The sequence below is a fragment of the Aspergillus saccharolyticus genome, assembly GCF_003184585.1.
Source record: "Aspergillus saccharolyticus JOP 1030-1 unplaced genomic scaffold BP01scaffold_39, whole genome shotgun sequence".
NCBI classification, from domain to species: Eukaryota; Fungi; Ascomycota; class Eurotiomycetes; order Eurotiales; family Aspergillaceae; genus Aspergillus; species Aspergillus saccharolyticus.
Genome location: NW_020290649.1, coordinates 200,284 through 215,693, shown reverse-complemented (window position 1 = coordinate 215,693; position 15,410 = coordinate 200,284). Strand labels below are relative to the sequence as shown.

At 51.4% G+C, this 15,410-nt stretch overlaps 6 protein-coding genes across 6 annotated transcripts; 2 read left to right on the top strand and 4 right to left on the bottom strand.

The window, feature by feature from the left end:
* Positions 1-515: 515 nt before the first annotated feature.
* On the bottom strand, positions 516-2,906 carry BP01DRAFT_347804 (BAR domain protein). The gene is made up of 5 exons (XM_025573706.1): positions 2,361-2,906; positions 2,133-2,300; positions 1,957-2,072; positions 1,620-1,900; positions 516-1,560 (listed from the first exon to the last, which is right to left on the bottom strand). Exons 1-5 carry the CDS (start codon positions 2,485-2,487, stop codon positions 948-950), a joined length of 1,305 nt encoding a protein of 434 aa, XP_025428033.1. The 5' UTR covers positions 2,488-2,906; the 3' UTR covers positions 516-947.
* Positions 2,907-4,877: 1,971 nt separating this feature from the next.
* On the bottom strand, positions 4,878-5,757 carry mpt (putative DNA repair and transcription factor Ada; the record flags this gene model as incomplete). Its single annotated transcript, XM_025579318.1, has 2 exons — positions 5,175-5,757; positions 4,878-5,087 (listed from the first exon to the last, which is right to left on the bottom strand). Exons 1-2 carry the CDS (start codon positions 5,682-5,684, stop codon positions 4,878-4,880), a joined length of 720 nt encoding a protein of 239 aa, XP_025428032.1. The 5' UTR covers positions 5,685-5,757.
* A 644-nt stretch (positions 5,758-6,401) lies between these two features.
* BP01DRAFT_359847 (60S ribosomal protein uL2) lies at positions 6,402-7,852 on the bottom strand. Its single transcript, XM_025575776.1, has 4 exons — positions 7,797-7,852; positions 7,218-7,709; positions 7,018-7,103; positions 6,402-6,934 (listed from the first exon to the last, which is right to left on the bottom strand). Exons 1-4 carry the CDS (start codon positions 7,843-7,845, stop codon positions 6,797-6,799), a joined length of 765 nt encoding a protein of 254 aa, XP_025428031.1. The 5' UTR covers positions 7,846-7,852; the 3' UTR covers positions 6,402-6,796.
* A 1,558-nt stretch (positions 7,853-9,410) lies between these two features.
* On the top strand, positions 9,411-11,789 carry BP01DRAFT_359845 (uncharacterized protein). Its single transcript, XM_025575775.1, has 5 exons — positions 9,411-9,650; positions 9,758-9,927; positions 10,050-10,179; positions 10,230-10,598; positions 10,648-11,789. Exons 1-5 carry the CDS (start codon positions 9,450-9,452, stop codon positions 11,476-11,478), a joined length of 1,701 nt encoding a protein of 566 aa, XP_025428030.1. The 5' UTR covers positions 9,411-9,449; the 3' UTR covers positions 11,479-11,789.
* A 245-nt stretch (positions 11,790-12,034) lies between these two features.
* Positions 12,035-13,057, bottom strand: BP01DRAFT_347792 (DUF1770 domain-containing protein). Its single transcript, XM_025573705.1, has 3 exons — positions 12,614-13,057; positions 12,323-12,517; positions 12,035-12,223 (listed from the first exon to the last, which is right to left on the bottom strand). The coding sequence occupies exons 1-3, from the start codon at positions 12,920-12,922 to the stop codon at positions 12,191-12,193; spliced, it is 537 nt and encodes a 178-aa protein (XP_025428029.1). The 5' UTR covers positions 12,923-13,057; the 3' UTR covers positions 12,035-12,190.
* Positions 13,058-13,228: 171 nt separating this feature from the next.
* On the top strand, positions 13,229-15,075 carry BP01DRAFT_359842 (adenosine kinase). The gene is made up of 6 exons (XM_025575774.1): positions 13,229-13,360; positions 13,462-13,477; positions 13,571-13,721; positions 13,787-14,466; positions 14,523-14,636; positions 14,693-15,075. Exons 1-6 carry the CDS (start codon positions 13,309-13,311, stop codon positions 14,730-14,732), a joined length of 1,053 nt encoding a protein of 350 aa, XP_025428028.1. The 5' UTR covers positions 13,229-13,308; the 3' UTR covers positions 14,733-15,075.
* Positions 15,076-15,410: the final 335 nt, after the last annotated feature.

Below are 15,410 nucleotides of genomic sequence, written 5' to 3'. Positions count from 1 at the left end.
ACAGGTTTCGTGATGTTTAGACCGAACCGGGGGAGGTACAGGGCGGTAGGCGACAGACAGGAGAATCAGTAAGTAGAGAGAAAGGGGGGTCTAACGCGAAGAAAAAAGTGTAAAAATGACCCCAAAGGGGGGGCCGGGGGTGAGAATGGCGCGTGGAAGGCCAGTCTGGATGAAATGGAGATGGAGGGGACGGGGCTTTCGCGACTTTCCGTGCTCGTCGGGGAAACTGGCGGTGCTCTCAGCCTGTGCCTGTAACGAGGAGAGGGTAGGCGGCGAGACGTTGGAAGAAGATTTCGTGCCGTGTCACGTGTTTAGCGCTGGACGGAGCGGGCTGACTCAGCGAATGGGCAGTCTCCGTGGTTGAACTAGTACTTTTGCGGAACCAGGGCCGGGTTTGGACTAGCGGGGAAAGCTTTCCCGTCTTTCCAGCCTCGGCCGAGGGGGTGCGGTGCTGATCTTGTGTAGTTATGCCCAAGTCTGGCACAGTACAGACGGTGAAGTGAAGTACCCTAGCTGCACCATGCTATATCTGCCATTTACTGCTACTCCTAATATCTTGCTCTTTTCACCGTGCGGCGATAAATGTCCTCTTTGTTCACAAGTTGAGAAAAAGAAATAAACAGAAACAGAAAGACTTCAAAAACGCAGTACCCTATGTTAAGATGGCAGTCATTAAGCCAACAATACCAGGCGAAATAATGCTACATAACCTGTTCCCTGTACAGGCCACAATACTCACAGCTCGTTGCGTCCCCATTTATAGAAGATGCATCATCGAGGGAGAGAAGATGATTCTCTCATCCATGATCACCAGCAACATAAGATCGGACTCGTAAGGACTGCAGCAACGTAGGGTCGCCAGCAACCCACACCACAAATAACCATTCAAACGACCTTAGACGCGAGGAATTGCAATACAGACTAACCCATGCGGATAGGTTTAAAGCCTACGCGTCGCCTCCAATGGGGATGACTCGCTTCATAGGAGGTGGGGGAGGGGCAGGCTTCTTGGCGCGGGGGGGCGGAGGAGGGGGCGCCTTCTTCTGCAGTGAAGCGCTGTTGAGCGTGGTTGAGCTTGATCGCCTCGAAATCACGTTGCCGTAGGAAGGCGCAGGCGATTCGTTGCGTCCCATGTAAGTTCGATCCGGGCTCGTACCACTATGTGGGCTACCATCCTCGGACGGTTCCATGTAAGGGTCAGCATATGCTCTACCGGCAGACCGGCTTTGGATGCTGTTTCGGCGGCCAATATAGTTTTCGCTGGCTGACCGGGATGGCCATTGATAAGGGCTGGAGTTCGAATCCTGGCGCAATTGTGTAGGACCCTCGAAAGTAGAGGTCCGGCTCAGAACAGGCCGGTTTGAGAAAGCATCAGGCGGATAGACCTCCCTGCCAGTCGGCTCAATCGATGTAGCCCTGGTGGAACGAATAATCGGCCGGGGATCCGCAGCAGTATGGTCCTCTTCATGCAACGGTTCGTAGCGGTCTGCGAAAGAGTGTGCAGTATTGGAGCGGGGGCGACCTGGCCGACGGCCATTTGGGGTCTGGGAAAGAGGTTGTCTACCCACGTGTTAGTGACCTGGGCCCTGTAGAAGCTAGGATTAATAGGAGCAGCTCACCTGCCGGGCCATTCGCTCTTGAGCTGGAGCAGCACTTCCTGGCATTTCGCGTGGTAGCTAAGTTGGGCGTCCAAGAACGCCTCCAAGGTCATCACGCCCTCGGCTTCCGAGTCCTTGATGTCCTGCATTCTCCGGCAGACATCATCGTTGGCTTCTTCGTATTTGACCTTCTGGGTCCGCAACTCTTCCTCGACACGGAAGTCTTCCCTCTTGGCCTTCTCCATCTTCGAGAGAGATGTGTCATAGGCCAGGCGACGACCGTCGAGCTTCTTGCGGGCAGTCTGAATTTCTCATTAGCACGCTGCACCAAAATGGTCAAAACGGCGCGTCTAGTTACCTGATAGTCTTTCAGCTGGGTCAAAGAATGCTCCAAAGACTCCAACAGCCCTGCATTCACCTGAGAGATATAGGCCTCCTGAAGGCGAGCCAGGCGCTCCTCCGCTCTACCAAGCACTGTCAAAGAAAAGCATTATGAGCATATAGAGTTACCCCATAGTAGAAGGACTGACATACTGATCATAGAACGGCCATACTCAGAGTTCGCGTCGAAGTCTTCACCATGTCCAACCATGCTGCTACCCAAGTGGGCGATTGGCAGCGTCTTTTCCTTGTCCTCGCCTTCGCTGCGCTTCGAAACGGACTTGATGTACGCAGCGGTTGCCTTGTGAATGCGATCAACACCTGGTGCAGAAGCGAGGCGTCAACAGAGAGCATATCAGTAAGCCTGGAGGAATAACCTACCATCATGGCGCACATTCATTTCTGTCTCCATGGCTTTGAAGTCATCCGACAGATTAGTCTTGACTTCACCTCCCATTCTCTCACCAGCCCATTGCTTAAACCGATCGAACTTCCGGTTGACGTTCATTTTGGTGGATTTAAATGTATAACGAATGTAGCGATTAGAGCGAGTGTTCCCAGGGTCCGAGAGCGGATGGTGGTTCGTAGAGATCGAGCCGAGCCGATTCGGTAATGGTGAAATGGGTGTTTAGGAAAAGCAAGATTGCTTGGAATCAGATGTAAATAGAGAATCACAGTGCTAGAGCAAGCACGGGTATTGACAAGAGTAAAAACAAGGAAGAAAAAAAGAAGAAAAAAACAAGGGAAGAAAAAGCGCCACGGCCAGGAGGCGAATATGTGAAGAAACAGAGGAGTAGATCAAAAAAGAAAGAGAGCTTTGTTTGCGACAAGCGGGGGTGAGGGAGGAAGAAGAGGAAGCGGAAGAAGATGTAAAGTGAAAGTGCAGTCTGGAGAAGAAGTGGGAGGTTGGAAAGGGGAGATTTTCTGGACCTTGAGGTCAATCGATTATTTTTATTAAAAGAAAATTAGACTAACTAGTACTATGGTACTAACTACGGAGTAAAGTAACTAGGTAACTGATTAAGCTGATTTAACTTGACTTAACTTTGACTTGACAGTGTGTTCATCAAGGAATGACAGACAGCAACTCTTCCATCCCCGATACCAATCGCAAGCGGCCGATAGAACGACTGGAGCAGGTCGGTAGGACTGAAAGCGCCACATTGCCTCTTGGTTTCCTAGCCAATTCAACACACCCCACACAAGTCTGGTGAATTCTGCTGGACAAGCGCGGCGTGAGATGAGGGGCCAGGATTCGAGTTCCAAGTCCATAACCACACACAATGTCGAAAGAGTAAAAAAGAAGTTCAGTCGTCTGACGGTCTGAGTGGTTCCTTGCGATTCTTCCTTGTAGCCATTTCTCCTGAACCCTGAAAGTGCATTTCAATGTACGTTACTCCGTACAGTACATACGATTCGATCGAGAATGGACTTGATGGAGCCGGTGGAGGCGGGGCCAGAACGCCAGGCGTTTGTTTGAGACTTTTGAGGTGTACCTGAAACTCAGGAGTAGTTCCAGTCCAGTCTTTCCTCCCTCTCATACTCGTACCATTCAATCCATCGATCATCTATTGTCAGACCTCTCTCAACCTTCCATGGCTTCTGCAACCTTGGGTTGCCCCTTTGGTGCACTCCACTGGCAGTTAGACAAGTTGGCAGTCAGAATAGGCGGGAACAAGGTAAAAACAGCGAGTGACACGCGTTGGTGGGCCATTCAGGTGGAGATACACTCCCCGCCAGAAAAACCTGGATTAGCCGCGACTCGCTTTGCCACCAGCTCGAACAGTCAGTCAAAACGAAGTTCTATTTCCGGAACACAAAGGTGGAGCGGGGAGGTGCTTTCTCTGTTACGAGATATGGAACAGTGATGAGCAAATGTTTGGGATTTGACTTCGCAAGATGTGCCAGTTATGCAAAACGCGCATTGGTCGTCAGCAGCAGATCTCTCTCCATAAGTTATCTTTGTATCTCTGCAGTACCAGACCGGTGGCGAGGATGGAACAACCACTTACAGAACGATCCAAGGTGAGTCCAGTGCACAATGGGCAAGTTAGTAGAAAGGACAATGTATAGATTATTTTCGAATGTACTCCGTACAAACGCTAGCGCTTGCGTAATCCGGACTCCGGACCCATCTTCATAATGGGTGCCCTTGCGGGTAGATACGAATGGAAAAGAAAATGCTACTCTGGTATCTCCTATACCCCTACTATTACGGCGTGCACAGCATGTCAGTTGCTGATCATGATGCAAGATGCGGCCAATGCATCTGGAAGCATTTATTGGAGACATATAGCTGATCCTCATCAGAGCCGGGGGCATTTCTCATTCTCCGTACTGTGTAATCCGACAGATGTCGACTTGGTGCAACGGTCTACTGCGACTTGTGCAAGTAACTGCGCAAACTCCTTACCCGTTGCGGAGCTCTTCACACTCCTGGTGCATTCGTAGTTCTAGAAGTGAGCATGCACTGTTCGTTTGGTCGATTTTATGTTTACTTATTTGGAAGCCTTTGTGAGTCTTCGGCCCCATCTACCTCATACTGGGGAACTGGCTTGTCGAGAGAAAGTGGTGCGATAGTTGGTAATTTCGAGATGGGCATCGTGTATGATACACAGAAAATGTATTAGCTTCCCCTCTGCGGTACTCTGAAGCAGTCCCTGCTCCTGCACCACGAAAAAAAAACTGTCAGTCTTCCTCTAAGTACACCCAAGACACAGCTAATCAAGGTAAATGAAGTATACAAGCTCCATTGAAGCGCAGCAGCTATCCACACGGCGACAATGTCCAAAACATAAATCGGGAAAAGGTCACCCTCCAGTACATGATTTACAAAGACTCCCGTGATATCCCACCAGACACATGCAATGATACCTCAAAGAATAAAAAACAAAACAGTCATCTAATGTCAGCAGCAGCGGGATGCAATGGGTCAATTCCATGCCAAGCATGCAGTTCATCCAGTGGCTGCACCTCCTGCATAGAAACGAAACCAGCCTCAGCGGCAATTAATGCATCAAAATCATTCCACGGTGGGACCAGTTCTTCCTCGACCCCCTTACCAGCAGCGCTATGACTGATCTCATTGATCTCCAAGCCACCCCGGGCCTGAGGCACTGTTCCTATTTCCGGCGTCCGAGACACCCCGTCGTCATCATTCCTCTTGAACGACAACGGCAAGGACAACCCTGTCACTGTCCTCGGCACCGTTCCCCCACCATCCCCCACCGCCTGTGTCATCTCAACAACATACTGCCCCGGCGTGACGCCCATAACCTTCTTGAAGACGCGATGGAAGTGACTCGACGTGAGCCCAGCCTCAGCCGCAAGAATGCGCAGCGTAGGCTTCGACCCCAACTGGACGGTTGAAGAAATCGTCTGACACGCTCGCTGTACGAGTTGAACCTGGGCACTAGGACTGCACCCATCAGACTGAAGAGATTCAGGCCTGCAGCGCTTGCACGCGCGGAATCCTGCCTTCTGGGCCTGCGAGGGCAGATCGTAGAAGCGCACGTTGGCTCGCCGCGCGAGACGGCCAGGACAGGAGGCGCGACAATAAATCTTGGTAGTCAATACCGCGTAAACAAAAGCGGTAGCAGTGGGATCGCGCTTAACCACAGCCTGCCAGCGCGCGGATGCGCTGGCGAGGGAGGGAGATGGAAGAGGTTGCCGAGGGAGCTGGACGGGCTGAGGCTTTGGGTCCATTCGCAAAGTGTGTTGATGCTCTGAACAGTTTGGGTAGACTATGAGCAAATCTGAAGGATGATGTAGACTGTTGGTAGGTTTTATGTGGTTCTTGAAATACTATCGGTCCTCAGTCTAAATGAATGCTGCAGGTACAGTCCCTCCTTCTCGTGACCCGAGGAAAGGAATCGGTGCTGTGATTGGTCACTTTGAGGGCAAGATGATACGACCTCAGGCTCCAATCTATATAACCTTCAAGATATCAAGGTACAGTATAGCTAGTGGAACACATAACCGGTAAGCGGGCCAGCAACGGTTGCAAGCGAGGTGGCGCCTGTATGTCAAGTTATCTTGCTAACTATATTTACCTGGGAGGCTATTATACACAGCATCTTTCTACAGTGGCCTTTATGGTTTCGAGTATATCTTTTGATGTAGGGCATCTACATGATATACTATGGTCAATCCTGTTATGGATGGGTTTATCTTTGTGCGAGACTCACCCTAGGACTTGATCTGACCTTGATATATATCTTAAAATCCTGTCTCCCGAAACAAATAGTTGCTGAAAAGCGTTGATTATCTCATTTGTGTACCATAGCGGCCAGCCTGCTCATCACACCGTGATAAAACAGGCATCCGAAGTGAACAATGAAGTTTCAAGTGCGATTCTGGGTTCTTGATATGCATACGTGACTCAAGTTGGGAGGCATGTTCATCGACTTTGGTTGCAAATCAACCAGATCCATTCTAACAATTCCCGGGTAGAACCTGTCTATGAGAACATTACCCCGTAATCACAATGCGCACTGAGAGATAGAAGGCCTAGTGCAAATTTAGAGTACAGAGCGCATCTTCCAGAATGCAGCATATCCAAGTGTGAGATCCGTCAGAACAATCCGGTCTACATCGGCTACGCTACAGCGCGACAGACTCGTTCAAGCACATGCACAAGAGTTGAATTTTGAACCCGTTTTTCCTTTTGCTTTGGTCATCATGAAAATATTTGTTGGCCACAACCTAACTTGGCTAGAGACGCATGGGAGATTATCCGCAGTCGCCTAAGTACATATGCCTCATAGCAAAAGAGCATTTTCAACCCGTCACAATAAAAACTCCACACCATAAACCGCTTAGTCCTTGGTCTTCTGGGTACCGCGGAGCAGACCAGTTCTCCGGGCAGCAATAAGACCGGCTTTTTGACCGTGGGCGGCGTAGCGGGAAATGGTCGAAGCCTTACCGATGTGCTGGTGGTTACCACCACCGTGAGGCTGTAGAGAGAAAAGATGTCAGCAACCATGTCTCCTCGCCAGAAATCGACTGCGCGAAAGCAGTTGTAAAATGGGGCCCTTACGTGATCAACGGGGTTCATGGCAACACCACGAGTCTTGGGCCAAGAGTTGCGCTTGACAGCGAACTTGTGCTTGGCACGAGAAGCCTCTGTAGGCAGAAGTTAGTGACCAGTTCTCAGGGTAGTAGTCCTCTTCCGCTCTCCATTTACGCGGCGGAAGTCCCAATTTTGATAAGCCATATTCCAGCGAGGGAGAAACGTACTGAGCAAAGGCTTGTCGGTACGGCCACCACCAGCGACGATACCAACCATACCGCGAGCGGTGTTCTTGATGACCTTCTTGGCACCAGAGGGAAGCTTGACACGGGTCTTGCCCTCCTCAGGGTTGTGTCCAATAACGGTAACGTAGTTACCGGAGGTACGACCAAGAGCACCACGGTCGCCAGCCTTCTCCTCAACGTTGGAGATAACGGTACCCTCAGGAACGGAGGCGAGGGGAAGGATGTTGCCGACAGTCAGGGTAGCGTTCTTTCCGGCGTAGATGAATTGACCGGTGTACATGCCCTCGTTGGCGATGAAGGTCTCGGTAACGTGCTTGAACTTGTAGGGGTGACGGAACTGGACCTTGGCGAGAGGAGCACCACGGCCAGGGTCGTGGATGATCTCCTTCACAACACCACGAGTGTATCCATGACGCTCAGCGTAGTCGAGGACACGGAACTGGGCAGGGGCCTTGTTGAGACGGGTGTTGGCCGCTACAATCGAGAAATTTTTGCATCAGCATTCCGGGATTCTGGCTCTCAGGAGATTTCGAATTTTGAGGATATTGCGGTCGCACTCACTGAAAATGGATCCACGACCCTTCCTCTGGTTGCGGATCACACGACCCATGGCGACTTTCTAGATAGGAACCTGGTGTTAGTATTCAAGAGGAGTCCGCCGGCGACCTGGTGGTGGGAGAGTTCGAGTTCTCGTACCTCAAATCTAAGATGACCTTGTTCGGGTTGGTGTTGAGAATTCGTCGGCGAAGGGCTGTGTGGGCTTTAGGGTGGAAGTCGCTAATCTAACCGTGTCGGGGCTAGCGTGTGTGACTGAGCGGTGGCTGCGACTTTTAACGTGGCGCGGGTCGCTTCCGAGTCTCTGACTAAGCGTACTGGCTGTGGGCTCACCGCCTTTGTGCTCGGTTACCTAAAGGGTTAGTTTAGTTAAGAGGTTAGCCTAATAGCCGGGCATGTTCGATGCAATGCATAACTACCTACGGAGTAAGTAACTAAGTCTGACATTGGACTGACTACTAAGCAGATTGGACCTTTCGAATGTATCACAGCCTGGTGTTCCCCTACTATCACCTATTCTCCCCCTCTCTCCCCTCCTTTTATAAACAGCCTTCCCTCCCCCCAAATGCTGCCAGTCGCTTATCGACTACTTGCGCTACTATTTGTACAGTACTGTATATTATTGTTTCGACACGCTCCGCTCTGAGAACGGCGTCAGCTTTTGACTGAGCAACATGGAACGCAATCAGGTGCAGAATGAGAGACACCGTGCCTGAGTAGCTGATTCGCGTACTCCGTATACTCTGTTCGTCCTCATAAACTGACCGCGCTTGGTAGTACAATGATATTTCCGAATCTCCGATGTCTTTTGAGGTCAACGGGATTGGCCGATGAACATCCTCATCGGTCGCAACAGCCGGAGACCTTCTAGGTCGATGCAACTCAGAAAAGCCCATATTTCTGTCTTGCCTTGATGATGTATCTCGGTGTATAAAACGCCCGTGCGTCTATACCTTTGCCGCCACCTACCAGACGCCGCTTGGTAGTTAGCAGGTTATACCACGAGCGGGGCAGGTCCGTGAGGCTTGCTGGACGCGTCGATACAAACCTATTCATGCAAGGGCACTCTGCCAGATACGACTCAGTACCAAGACAGGATATCTATCAAGTGTCCTCTGTCTGGTCGGTGATCCTCTTTGATAGCACAGTGTTTGCACGAAGATCATCTCCTACCGCTGGCAATCTCGTCACCTCTATTTCTGGGCCATGTCGATGATGCTGTGCAAGTATATGCTCAATCCCGGTGTACAGTGAGCTTCTTTTCGATTCTATTGAACTATATGCACAAGTAGGCCGTGCTCGTGGCTCGTGGCTTGATGATGCAATATCGTTAATTTGATCTCTCCATGTGCAAACAACAAGAACATCTCATATGTATAAAGTGACTGCTGTTGGGGACCTCGTGAATAGACCATACAGCCCTATGCGCTGTCCGTGCCAACTCCAGACTATCGCCGGAGGATGTGGTGCTGAGTGGGTGCTGATCATCCCTGGATAAAGGCTGTTCTTGATGATGCCAGAAACGCCAGGCGCGTAAAAGCCGCGCTTCCAACCGTAGTGCAAAGTAGAACTTCTCTGCGCCGCGGACCTGCCCGCTCGGCCTTGCAACATCTCCCTCTCCTCCCACCTTCCCCTAAAACATCGGACAGCCACACAGTCATGTCCAACCTGTCCCTTTCAGATTCAGAGCTTTCGTCGCTCTCCTCAGCACCTCCGTCTGATGAGGAGACGGGATCCATGGCCGTGGATGAGCCAGTGGGCATCACCAAGTACTTCAAGAAGGAGTCCGAGTCTCCGCCGCCGAAACGGGAGCCCTCACCACCTCACGAATATGTTCTAGCAGACAACCCTGATATTGCAGTATGTTATTCGCGGAGGGACTAAGCTGTCTGGAGCTCTCCGGGGCCATTTTTAACGCGTTATGCGCGTGGTTCAGTGGCAATGTGCTGACTTGTCGCAATTTCTAGTTCATTGTAATGTTCCGCGCGCGTTTCCATGATGTATTTCCGCGGTCGACACCACACTTTGGTCCACAGGATATCGAAAGAGGCGTCGCCGACAGCACCCCCGGCGATCATATTGAACGGTTACTCTGTGCATTGCTAGGCTTGGTATTGAACAGGAAGAAAGACGTGGAGTATGGCCGCCGCCCGCATCCCCAACCCGCACCGTGGAGGAGCCCAATGAGTCTTCTCTACCACATACAACCTCATTCCCCAGCCGTTTACAAGAGACTGACATTCCGTGCTTAAATCGCAGTCGCAATCACTACACTCGTCCTCTTGAGGAGGCGATTCAAACTCATGCCTCTCAATGGCCTAGGGCTTGGCAAGGCAAGAACCCACTTCACGGGGGCAACACCTTCACAACCATGAAACCAGAAGAACGCGTATGTCGCGCGGTCGCTTTATCAGAGTCTACTTCACTGACATGTCCTAGTTGCACCTCCTCAAATCGCTGATCGTATGGTCCCTGTCCTCCTCCGATGCCGTTCAAGCCAAGATAAAAGAGTCCTACAAGCAAGCGCGTCATGAGGATGATCTCAATCAGCCACTCTCCGTTCAACCGTGGGGTCGCGACGGCCTGAAACGTCGATACTGGCTTATTGAGGGGTTAGATGACACGCACTTTAGACTGTATCGCGAGAGCAACCCGGCATTGAAAACCAATACTTGGTGGAGCGTGGCGGGAAGCATCCCGGAGCTGAAGGTCATCGCGGACAAACTTGACGAAGAGAGGAGCATTCATTCCAAGAAGTTGAGCGAGAGGATCCGAAACTCAATCCCTCGGTTCGAAGGATCAGAGGAGGTAAGTCGCAGTCGCCCTGGGTCCGCTGACCTGTGCTGACCATAAACAGAAACGCAAACGTCGCGACTATCGGATTGCCCGGAAGGCGCAATTCGCTCGCCCAGAACCGGGTTTCTCCCTTTATGAAGGCCGTACTCGTGGGAAGAAGTTGAAGTACACCTATTCCGACGACGAAGACATCTTCTCCGACGGCCTCCCATCGACGCGACGTTCGACCCGCAATACCTCTGGGGTCTCTACTCCTGTGGATCCGGCGGGTCCACGTTACACAGCCAGCGGCCGACAAATACGATCTCGAGCAGGCGGTCTTTACGGCGAGTCCTTGCTCGCTGGACAACGTGACGACGGCCCAGCCGACGACGAGGGCAGGCCCACGAGATCGAGGGCCAACCGGGCCAATGGCTATACTGACTACGATATGGATGATGAGATGGGTGAAGGCTCGGATGGGGCGCAATCGAGCGGCAATGAATGGCAAGGCGGCGAGGAGGAAGAGGACAATGATTTCGAAGGCGATGACGAAGAGGAAGCGAGTGGCGACGAGGAGGTTGTGAACGGTGAGCCACCCAGCCTGGTGGTGCAGCTCAGATATAACAAGGACAAAGGAAAGGAGACAAGCGGCTCGAATGAGGTGCGATCAGAGGAACAGCCTGGAATCACGCATGAAGGCGTGACTGAATTGTCCGGCAAACCCGAGGACTTGCCGCAAGAGCAGCCACTGCCCCAAGACGCTAAGCAGGAGGATACGAAGTCTGAGCCTCGCCCTGAAGCAGAAGCTAAGGTCGCTACGACCAGTCCGTCTGCTGCCCCTGCGCATCCCAGCACTGGGACCCACACCAACACTCTTGCGCCTGAGGCCTCAGTCCAAGACACGAGGTGAACTATTCAAATCAACAGCACCTTCAATGATAAGAGAGTTATCCAGTGGCTCTTGTAGCGGCTATCGTAGCGGCTATCGTGGCGGCTATTGTTAGCACATAACCATTTATCCTCCCATTGACAACATTATTTGTGAAAGCGTTTCCTTTGGTCTACTTTCAACTGTACGAGACCAAACACGGGATCTATCTTATTGTTCGGCGTTTCTGAAGAGATATGGAAGGCGGTCGTCTATTGGGGTAATAGCATTGTCAATATGAGTGATACGGGCGGACGAAGATCTTACACTATCTATAAGATTATTCCTACCAGCGCTCTTATGGACTATATTAGTTCCTTGGCTTGCTGATTTTATGATGCGGGCCTCTCTTCCTACGGACGATCATGAACAAACCTTTTGGATAGTCTATCCGAGTTGTTGCCTCAAAAGAAGTTCCAGACATTTATGGATTGTCTACAATGTATATAACTACAATTGGGCTAGAAGAACAAGCAGGATGCTCTGGGAAAATCTCACGCAAGAACTCACAGGGCCCTTGATCTGGATGGGCCCCTTTATTGACGTTGAAGAAGCAAATGAAAATGCCAGTTAATCACCGCTTCTTAATGAAGATCGAACGCCGAACGCTAAACACCCGAGATGCAAATCCCAATCGACGGAAGCTGTATTTCAACGGCTCGGCCGCTACACCAGCAGTACAGCGGCACGGCTTTTAGACGGCATTGGAGAACTGGGCTGTATAGAACTGCAGAAACTCCGAGAATGTCAGAAGGTCAATGAGACATACCGAAAGTTGTAGGGTGCTCGAACGGGGGCAGAGTTAGAATGTGGGGGAAGCACTCACGTCATCCACCTTGGCTGCAACCCGGGGATCTCTCGCAGACCCCAAAGGAGGGAGCTTCCAGTTGTTGACCTCGTACCACCAGCGGCGAATTCTACTCCCCAGGGTCTGCCCACTCAGAGAGGCATTGCGGTTCCAGAAGCGCCAGCCGGAGAGAGCCAGGGTCCAGAGTGTACCCTGCATCAAAGGGAGGAGGACCTGCGGAACAGAGAGGGAAGAAAGTGGTGAGCGCGACAGTCATAACTGCTGTTCCAGCGGACAGCATGCACTCCAGGAGATTACGGAGGGACTCACCTGGTCTCTGATGGTGATCCACGCGACTCTTCCCCAGGTATCGGCGCCACGCAAGCTGGCAAGATAGCTTTGTTCGAAGCGCAGGTCGGGCAATGGGGGAAAATTATGGCGCCGAGTGGCGGGCCTGACCATATGGCGAGGGTCAACGATGTCGGAAGGAATGCTGCCAGCTTCAGAGGGAGCATCTTCCACTACGGGCTGCTTTTCGGAGGCTGCGGTCGGCGGGTTGACGTCGTGGTCTGGCGAAGGGTTGCGGTTGATCGAAGCGGTCTGAATGACTTCGGGAATCTGGAGAACGGGGTCGGTCATTGTAGCGTAGTTGGTGTTGTGTGGGTGTAGGAGGTAAGTGTGTTGAGGAAGTAAATTGAAGTCAATGAACCATTCATTCAATGATAGATACGGAGTAGATAGTACGGAATAGTAATAGGTAGGTATTGTATGTAGAGCAAGAGTGAAGGTCGGAGGCCGGAGGAACTGTCGATGCTCCGCCCAATCACACCCGATCAGCCCCTCCTCCGCCCATTGAGTAAGTTTATTACTAGTAGTCACTTCAATTAGTAGTAGGTACTACTAACTCTTCTTTCCCCCACCCTCTCTCTCTCTCCATTCTCTCTCATTTCCTCACCCCTCTCACCTCTCACCTTTTTTTATCTTTCCCTCTATCTCTCCTCCTAACTTCCTCTATCTCCTTCAAGATGGCTGCCCCTCAGGGTTACCCTTTGTTGTGCCTCGAGAACCCTCTCCTGGGTGCGTGGGATCTTCCCCCTCCCCCTCCTTTTACCTCGGTTCCCCTACTTTTCTGCATTGTCCCCAGGCTAAGGCTAACCTTCAATTAATGAGCTATGCAGATATCCAGGCTGTTGGGTAAGTCATCTCGATCACATCTTTGATTTAATTGATTCTACGAATCACCTGTCTTGTGATTTAAACGCCTTACTGACTTCTGCCACCCCACAGTGATGCCGCTCTTTTGGAAAAATACGGGTTGAAGGACAACGATGCCATCCTCGCTGAGGACAAGCACATGGGTCTGTACGAAGAGCTCCTCGGCCGTGATGCCAAGCTCATTGCTGGCGGTGCTGCTCAGAATACTGCTCGTGGCGCTCAGGTACGAGCCCTACCTCCCGAAGACGACGACGACGACTACTATTTACTTACGGCAGTCGATTTTAGTATATCCTTCCCGAGAACTCCGTGATGTACATTGGCTGTGTTGGCCGTGACAAATACGCCGACATCCTGAAGGAGGCCTGCACCAAGGCTGGTGTTCACACCGAATACCGTATCGATGATGCTCAGCCCACCGGCAAGTGCGGTGTCATCATCACCGGCCACAACCGCAGCATGTGCACTCACCTTGCTGCCGCCAACGAATACAAGCTTGACCACTTGAAGCAGCCTCACGTCTGGTCTCTCGTCGAGAAGGCCCAGTTCTACTATGTCGGTGGCTACCACTTGACCGTCTGCGTTCCTGCCATCCAGGCTCTGGGTGAGGAGGCTGCTGCCAAGAACAAGGTCTTCATGCTGTCCCTCTCTGCTCCTTTTATTCCTCAGTTCTTCAAGGACCAGCTTGACAGCGTCTTGCCCTACACTGACTACACTTTCTGTAACGAGACTGAGGCTCGTTCCTACGCTGAGAGCCACGAATGGGGTACCGACGACGTTGTCGAGATCGCCAAGAAGCTGGCTCAGCTTCCCAAGAAGAACACCAGCCGCCCCCGCGTTGCCATCGTGACTCAGGGCACTGACCCCACCGTCGCTGCCACCGTCAAGCCCAACGGTGAAGTCGAGGTCAAGCAGTTCCCCGTCCGCGAGATCCCCAAGAGCAGCATCAACGACACTAATGGTGCTGGGTAAGTGTTCTGACAGACTCCTTTGAGCTAGCATGATGGTTCTGACTATTATCCAGTGACGCCTTTGCTGGTGGTTTCTGCGCTGGTGTTGTCCAGGGCAAATCCCTTGAGGAGAGCATTGACCTTGGCCAGTGGCTCGCTTCTCTTAGCATCCAGGAGCTGGGACCTTCGTAAGTTTTGACCTTGCTCATAACGCTCTGGGAAAGACTTCTAACACTTCCCTCAGTTTCCCCTTCCCCAAGCAGACCTACACCCCCTCCAAATAAATATCCACCACTAAGCCATCTCCTTAAATCCAAGTCCCGTCCGACACCACGGGACTCAAGACATTACTGTCTATGGTTACTACCGAGTACAAAAAAACATCTTTCTCTTTCTACTTTAGGATTCAACCCTCTATACCCAAGTTTCTTGTCGTTGACTTAACGTCTTTGACTATTTCCTTTTTCTTCTTGGACCTTGATCCTCAATGATTGTTATGTGAAGAGCGCCTCACCCGGATGGATATTCAATAGATAGACCGGAATGGGCGGATGACGTTCTCAACAACGAACTATGACGACTATACAATATTCTCCCATTATCATAGTAAGATTAGGGGGTGCACATAATCTACAAACCAAATTATGGTAACGGAGTAGGCCACCCGGAGCAAGATATCAGTAGACATTAGAGCCTCAAGGAAAAACAGCGAGCATTGGTAGTCGCAGCAACCTCCAACCCGCTCGGGTCGGGACAAAACCTCATGGATGTTCTATCACAGGCCTCAAGAGGTCAGATATACTGACTAGGCATATAGGTGGTACTGGTACTGCAATACGAGGAACCCAAATAACTTCTTGCGTGGCACCATTCTTCCCTCTCCTGTTATTCTCTCTCTCCCTCTCTGCCCTCCACTTCCCTCCTCTTCCTTCCCTCTCTTCCTTCCCTCTCTTCCTTCCCTC

Excerpts from the sequence above, each read along its gene's own strand:
- BP01DRAFT_359842 (XM_025575774.1), top strand. The coding sequence starts at position 13,309 with ATGGCTGCCCCTCAGGGTTACCCTTTGTTGTGCCTCGAGAACCCTCTC. Across the intron at positions 13,722-13,786 it reads ATACTGCTCGTGGCGCTCAG|TATATCCTTCCCGAGAACTC; the intron begins GTACGAGCCCTA and ends AGTCGATTTTAG. Across the intron at positions 14,637-14,692 it reads ATCCAGGAGCTGGGACCTTC|TTTCCCCTTCCCCAAGCAGA; the intron begins GTAAGTTTTGAC and ends CACTTCCCTCAG.
- BP01DRAFT_359845 (XM_025575775.1), top strand. The coding sequence starts at position 9,450 with ATGTCCAACCTGTCCCTTTCAGATTCAGAGCTTTCGTCGCTCTCCTCA. Across the intron at positions 10,180-10,229 it reads CCATGAAACCAGAAGAACGC|TTGCACCTCCTCAAATCGCT; the intron begins GTATGTCGCGCG and ends GACATGTCCTAG. Across the intron at positions 10,599-10,647 it reads GGTTCGAAGGATCAGAGGAG|AAACGCAAACGTCGCGACTA; the intron begins GTAAGTCGCAGT and ends GACCATAAACAG.
- BP01DRAFT_347804 (XM_025573706.1), bottom strand. The coding sequence starts at position 2,487 with ATGAACGTCAACCGGAAGTTCGATCGGTTTAAGCAATGGGCTGGTGAG. Across the intron at positions 2,073-2,132 it reads GTATGGCCGTTCTATGATCA|TGCTTGGTAGAGCGGAGGAG; the intron begins GTATGTCAGTCC and ends TTTCTTTGACAG. Across the intron at positions 1,561-1,619 it reads AAGAGCGAATGGCCCGGCAG|ACAACCTCTTTCCCAGACCC; the intron begins GTGAGCTGCTCC and ends ACACGTGGGTAG.
- BP01DRAFT_347792 (XM_025573705.1), bottom strand. The coding sequence starts at position 12,922 with ATGACCGACCCCGTTCTCCAGATTCCCGAAGTCATTCAGACCGCTTCG. Across the intron at positions 12,518-12,613 it reads GGATCACCATCAGAGACCAG|GTCCTCCTCCCTTTGATGCA; the intron begins GTGAGTCCCTCC and ends TCTGTTCCGCAG. Across the intron at positions 12,224-12,322 it reads TTGCAGCCAAGGTGGATGAC|TTCTATACAGCCCAGTTCTC; the intron begins GTGAGTGCTTCC and ends GAGTTTCTGCAG.
- BP01DRAFT_359847 (XM_025575776.1), bottom strand. The coding sequence starts at position 7,845 with ATGGGTCGTGTGATCCGCAACCAGAGGAAGGGTCGTGGATCCATTTTC. Across the intron at positions 7,710-7,796 it reads GGGTCGTGGATCCATTTTCA|CGGCCAACACCCGTCTCAAC; the intron begins GTGAGTGCGACC and ends TCTCGATTGTAG. Across the intron at positions 7,104-7,217 it reads TACCGACAAGCCTTTGCTCA|AGGCTTCTCGTGCCAAGCAC; the intron begins GTACGTTTCTCC and ends TTCTGCCTACAG.